Consider the following 6,729-nt stretch of genomic DNA (forward strand, 5'->3'; position numbering starts at 1 on the left):
CCTTTGTAATTCCATGTATTTTATTGGATGCATTTTAAAATATATTCTGATTAGGGGTCCAAAGATTCCCCTAGACTGCCAAAGCTGGGCCACAAAAAAAGGTGTAAGATCCCCTGACCTAAAAAACAGAAGCTGTTATACTACAACTTCAAACTGGAAGCTCAGTTGCTGCAAACTCAAAAGCTCAGTGTTGCAAAGGGGGAAGAAATGCTGAAGGCTGATCACAGGGCCTCCCTCCTCCTTCCACAGGCACAAAACAAGCTCCAGCCTCCTCCAATCCTTTAAATCTATGTTTAGGTCACAGAGCTGGCAAAGAGACAGTCTACATAATACCGATGGGGCAGGATTGTGACAGGGACGCTACCTGGGGCCCAGAATTCCAATTTGCTCAGTGAGAACACAGTCTCCTACGGACCTCTCCAGAGGTACGGGAACAATTCATGATTTCCTGTAGTTTCCGTTACTATGACATCATCCTTTTCGCAGAGAAGCAGACCTGCAAGAAGCCTATGGATGCCCTGGAACCGAAAGTCAGGCAAACAGGCAGAAGGCTGTCTGGCTTTTGTTTTGTTTTAAACTAGGATTCCCCCAGTTCTTCCCCACCCTCTTGGGGATACCAGGGTCCCCTGCCAACCGACCGGAGAGGAGAGTCTTTAATCAATTCTTGTGTGTATACAAAGACTGCAGGCTGGACAAATGATTTTGGCTTTCCACTGCTGCCACCACATTTAAAAATTCTCCAGCAGCAAAGGAAAACTACCCTTCTGTACACAATTTCTGCAATTCCTTCCCTTCTTCAGTCACCCCTGCAGCTTAATTATAAGGGAAGCCTTTTTAAGCTCATTGAGAAGCCAGTTCCTGTGGCAAGCAGCGGACAATTCACAAACCAACAGCATCTTCATTGTCTGACTGTTCAGATAACATCAAAAGCACAAAAATGATTCCTTGGTCCTCTCCCAGAATGCCCTGAAAGCCACTCTACTCGGGAATAGAGGATTTGCCTAATACTTCATGGCAGGATGTTAGAGGAGGATGTTTGCAATCGACCAGACCACTAAATGTATACTCTAAAGTCAGATCAGCTCCAATGACACTAAGCTGGTGTACTGGGAAAAGTGAAGGAAGCCAAATCCAAATCCTCTGTAACTCCCTGCCTGTATGACCTGGGGCCAGTCATTTAACATTTCTAACCCTCAGTTTCCTCATCTGTAAAATTAGGGGATTGTTGATTCTTTGAGGAATTGGCACTAGACTGGGTTTAAGCTAAAGTTAGAAACAGCATCAGAGGTAGATGGCTCAGTGAATAGAGCAGTGGACCTGGAAACAAGAAGACCTCAATTTAAATCTAGACTCAGACAATCACTAGTTCTGTGATCCTAAAGCAAGTCATCTGCCACAGCTTTACCATTGAAAAAATGAAAATAATGTCCCACAGGCAGGTGGATTTGATGAGGATCAAACGAGATATTATAAAGCGATTTACAAACTTGAAGGCACTAAATAAGTGCCAAATATTATTATCATCAGTTATTTTAGGTTTCCTCCCCAGAATAGATCAAATTATCACTTCTAAATTCCCAGCTCTACCACTATCTGAACTGGGGATCCCAAGCAAGTACCAGTCCCTCTTTGTGCTTCAGGGTTTTTGCCTTTTTAAATGAAGGAGTTAGGTTAGATCCTCTTAAGATCCTTTCTAAATCTTAACTTTTATATATATAATATATATATTATCTCATTATATATATATATATATATATACACACACACAATATATGAGAATGTAGGATATATATATATACACAATATATGAGAATGTAGGATATATATATATATATATATATATATATATATATATATGAGATTGTAGGACTTTATTTATTGAATACCTAAGTCTGAAAGTGAAACATTAGCATCTTTACTATCAATATCTAATTGACTGCCAACAGAGGGGAAATAGTTATCTATTAACTGTTAAGTATCTAGCCCAAGGCCCCAAATACTAAGTATCACTTAGTATATCACAGTTCTCAGGAAGGAAGTATCCAATTAAGGGCCACCTTTAACCCTCAACTTCAAACTAAAGTGATAAAATTCTCTTCCCTATCTTGTCAAAGTTAAAATCTAAGATTTAGTTTGTTGCGGCTTTTTTTTAAAGAGTTTCAATGTTTTGCTTCTTGGAATTTTCATCCTTCTCTTTTCAGAAGGCATGCAGTCACTGGAATTGTTCTCATGACCAATAAGAAAACTGTCCTGTCATCACCAAAGACATGCAAATTTAGTCACCAGGACGAATGACCCCTGAATGCTATGATCTAATTTCACCTTACAGTGAGGGCAACTGCTACAGAAAAGGAGCAGGAGTTTCCTTTCAGTATCAATCTTAATGTCAAAAACCCACAAAACTTAACACAACAAACCATTAGCTGGGTGGAGAAATCAAGCAAAGTGACACAGTTCAGGCTTCCAGGTAAGAGGAACCCAGGTATCTGAACCACAAGCTAGTCAAGCTATTTTCCAAGCCTGTCCCACTGAGGGAGGAGATAACTAGGTCAGACGGAATTCTGATTGCTTTCTTAGACTTGTAGGTTACTCATTTATATCACTTCTTTATCCCCTTTTCAGGAGGAAGAGGTCCACCGAAGAAAGGCAGGCAGGTAATTCGTACCCTAAAATTCCCCTCAGCTTAGTCCAAAAGACAGCTTGCCCTTTCACACTTTTAGGGAGGACTGAAATCTGGGGGCCCTTAGAAAACAGACCCGCTACCTCTGGGGCTAGATGAGGTAACCACAGCAACCTCAGCGGGATCCACAGTGAGCCAGAAAAAGGCCTCCCCCACAGGAGCTCATTAACTGGGGGTCTAAGTTAAAACGAATACCCCAAATCCAGAAGGGCCCCAAGAAAGGCCAAGAACCAAAGCGCGGACCTCTCTGGGGAGATGTTCTCCAGAACATAACTAAAGTTTTAAAGAAACTTGGGCTGGAGGTCCCTTTAATTCATGAGAGTACACTGTGAACTTCTGCCCAGACTTCATCTTACCCCCCTTCCCTGAAAAGGGTTAAAAGTTACCCCCACCCAAAAAAAAAACCCAGCACTGAGGAACAAGCAAATGCTTCCCCCGAACACCCACCCGCCCCCACGGGGCCTGGCCGGCTCCCCTTTCACAGGTTCCCTTCCAGCTCCCGGACCGGGGTCACCCACCCGCGCACTCCCATCGCCCGGGAAGCCCGACGTGGGCCAGGAGGAGGAGGGGGAGATGCTAGGGAGGGCCTCTCCTTCGGAGGGGCTCGGGAGGAAGGGGGGGGGGGTTAAGGAGGGAACAATGGGGATGTGGCCTTGACCCAGAGTGCCCCTTTCCGTGTAAGTGGGGACCGGACCCCGGAGGCGCCCGAACAGCTGCGCCTCTCCAGAGGCGATTCCCAGCGGTTTATTTCTCCTTCCCGGGCAGATGTTGGGTAAGCGCAGGCTCCAAACAATACAGCCAGAACCGGGGCCCCCCAGTCTCTAAGGGAAGGGGCGCACACTCCTAGCGGGGAGACAATGCCGTCCTAGCCAGCCCGGACCGGGGTCCCCGCTCTCCGCGGGGAGGGGGCGCGCTCCGGACAGGGGGGCGGACAATGCCCCGGGGAGGCGCAGAGCCAGAGGGGCCGGGGGGGGAGGGGCAAGGAGGCAAAGTTGGTCCAGCTGCAAACCCCGCGGGTCCGTCCGTCCCAAAGCTGGGGGAGGGAGGGAGGGAGGAAGGGGGAGGGCGACGGCCCCGCAGACTCACTCACCCGACAGCTCGTCCGGCTCCAGCCCCGTCTCCGTGTCCAGCCCGCAGATGACAAAGTAGTCGGCGAAGCGGCTGGGAAGCGAGCCCCCGCCGCCGCCGCCGCCGCCGCCGCTCATGGCGCTGGGGCCGGAGGGGGCCTGTGCCGCCGCCGCCGCCGGTGCCCCCGCCTCCGCCCCGCGGCCCCCACCCTGCTCGGCTGCCCGGGCCCGCGCGCGCCCTGCCTGCGCTGCCTGCGCCGCCTGCGCCGCCGCCGCCGCCGCCGCCGCCGCCGCTACCGCGGCCCCGCCCCAGCTCCGGCAGCCGCCCGGCCCCAGTCCCGGCCCCGCGGCCGCCGCGTCAGGACCGCGCGGGGAGAGCGCGCCGCCCGCCGCATCCTGGGCTCCGGCCGTCAGTCCGCGCGTCCCCGCCCGCCGCCGGCCCGCGCCGCCGCCGCCGCCGCCCGTCAGCCCGCCCGCAGCCCGCCTCCCTCCAGCTGTTTGCCAGGCGTCTGCGAGCGTGCGGAGAGGCAGCGGGCGCGCAGAGCTCCCGCCCCGCCCCGCGCCCCGCGCCTCGCGCCACCCGGGGCGGGGAGGGCACAGGATGACGTGATGTTATTCTCCCGGCTCCTTCCTCCTTCCCGCCCGAGCAGGCGCGGGGCTCCGCCTCTTCTCCTCCCCCTCCCCCCGCTTCTCCCCTCCTCTCCCCTTCTCCCCGTCCCTTCCTCTTTCTCCCTCCTTCTCCTCCCCCTCCCCCCGCTTCTCCCCTCCTCTCCCCTTCTCCCCGTCCCTTCCTCTTTCTCCTTCCTTCTCCTCCCTCTCTTCCCATCCCTCTCCTCCCCCCTCCTCTCCCCTTCTCCCCGTCCCTTCCTCTTTCTCCTTCCTTCTCCTCCCTCTCTTCCCATCCCTCTCCTCCCCCCTCCTCTCCCCTTCTCCCCGTCCCTTCCTCTTTCTCCTTCCTTCTCCTCCCTCTCTTCCCATCCCTCTCCTCCCTCCTCTCCCCTTCTCCCCCGTCCCTTCCTCTTTCTCCCTCCTTCTCCTCCCTCTCTTCCCATCCCTCTCCTCCCCCCTCCTCTCCCCTTCTCCCCCGTCCCTTCCTCTTTCTCCCTCCTTCTCCTCCCCCTCCCCCCGCTTTCCCCCCCTCCTCTCCCCTTCTCCCCGTCCCTTCCTCTTTCTCCTTCCTTCTCCTCCCTCTCTTCCCATCCCTCTCCTCCCTCCTCTCCCCTTCTCCCCCGTCCCTTCCTCTTTCTCCCTCCTTCTCCTCCCTCTCTTCCCATCCCTCTCCTCCCTCCTCTCCCCTTCTCCCCGTCCCTTCCTCTTTCTCCCTCCTTCTTCTCCCTCTCTTCCCATCCCTCTCCTCCCCCCTCCTCTCCCCTTCTCCCCGTCCCTTCCTCTTTTTCCTTCCTTCTCCTCCCTCTCTTCCCATCCTCTCCTCCCTCCTCTCCCCTTCTCCCCGTCCCTTCCTCTTTCTCCCTCCTTCTCCTCCCCCTCCCCCCGCTTCTCCCCCCTCCTCTCCCCTTCTCCCCGTCCCTTCCTCTTTCTCCCTCCTTCTCCCTCTCTTCCCTCCCTCCCTCCCTCCCTCGCCTTCCTCCTTTCCTCCTCCTCCCTTCCTCTTCTCTGCCTCTTTCCTTCTTTGCCTCCCTCTCTATTCCTCCTTCCCTCCCTCTTGCTTCTTCTTTCCTTTCTTCCCCCTCCCTCCTTCTTTTCCTCCTCTTTCTTCCTTCCCTCCCCCTCCTCCTATTCCCTCCTCCTTCCTTCTCCACTTCCCTCCTCCTCCTCCCCCCTCCTCCCTTCACTTCTTCCCATCCCTGACAGAGCTGGACAGTTGGAGCAGCCTCCAGCCAGACTTGAGTCTCCCTTGGGGCGGGGGAGGAGCCCCATTTTCCGCCTACGGCTGACTCACTAGGGTCGGACGGCCCAGGATTGCTTATGGGGCACCGCCAGAAAGGGGTCCGAATGGGGGTCCAAGCCGAGCGCCTCTCCCTTAGCTGAGAGGTCTCGCTAGTCGGATGTTAAAGCGTCCCCAAGTGTGGTTAAAGTCATGGAGCAGTGGACTACCTGGAGCCGGCGTGACCTGAGTTCAAATTTCCAGCCTTAGATATTTGCTATTCAATAAACATCTATTATGCAACTACTGTGTGCCAGGCACTGGAGATACAAAAAAGAGGAGGAAGAGGAGGAAGAGGAGGAGGTCCTTTTTCCTCAAAGAGATTACAATCTAATGATTGTCCTCGTGAAATGACTCTAAGTAACATAATCTCAGTGACTCAGTTTCCCTCATCTGTAGAATGAAGATAATCATCTCATGTGTGTCAACTCACATTGTTCTGAGCATCAAATGAGATAACGTTTGAAAAGCAGTATTTAAGTGCAAGTTATTAAAGAACTTAGCTCTGCTTTTTTAGTCATGAGTGAAGGTGCTCGGATCACAAGGGACTGAAACGAAGCACATGTATCACTGGGGCTCTGCTGCCAGGTAAAGGCTCCTTCCAAACGGAAACTTTGCCCCTCAGCGTCCACTGTGGTGCCCCAGTGTTGGGGCCAGTGAAACCTTCCTTTCCCAGTCTGTGCCCACAGTGCCTGGGCCTGTTCACCAGCTAGCAGAGCCAAGCCCCAGAGATTGGCCTGCTGGGACTTGATTCCCGGTGTTCCCTGAAGCTGACATTGGGGTCACACTCCCAATGAAACTTTGAATTGGGAGCCCCAGGGGCCCAGCCGCAGCAGCGCTGAGTTACTGCTTTGACAACCATTGTGTTTATATCTGAATACCCAGGGTCCCCCAGGTCTCTTCTCAGACTTTCCAGCCTCCCTCCACCCACCACCTGCATTACAGGAATTAGAGCAGTTTTTAACATAAAGTTTACTGGATAGGAGGTGAGGGGGAGATCTATCTTTTTCTTCCCCTAATACATTTGCTTTCCTTTATAATCCTGTCTTTTCATCTATTCATTTAAACCATAATTCTCCCCAAAGGTCCACAAACTG

General features: G+C 53.0%; 1 protein-coding gene across 3 annotated transcripts in view; it reads right to left on the reverse strand.

Annotated features, from left to right (window-relative positions):
* The window catches only part of DENND5A (DENN domain containing 5A), an 86,795-nt gene extending 82,895 nt beyond the window's left edge, over nucleotides 1-3,900 (reverse strand). For all 3 annotated transcript variants that reach the window (XM_031941997.1, XM_031941996.1, XM_031941995.1), the window contains exon 1: nucleotides 3,771-3,900. In XM_031941997.1, the coding sequence (XP_031797857.1) occupies nucleotides 3,771-3,885 (115 nt within the window). In that variant the 5' untranslated portion in view covers nucleotides 3,886-3,900. The remainder of the gene's footprint in view (nucleotides 1-3,770) is intronic.
* Between the last annotated feature and the right edge of the window lie 2,829 nt (nucleotides 3,901-6,729).

The sequence above is a fragment of the Sarcophilus harrisii genome, chromosome 6, assembly GCF_902635505.1.
Source record: "Sarcophilus harrisii chromosome 6, mSarHar1.11, whole genome shotgun sequence".
Taxonomy (NCBI): domain Eukaryota; kingdom Metazoa; phylum Chordata; class Mammalia; order Dasyuromorphia; family Dasyuridae; genus Sarcophilus; species Sarcophilus harrisii.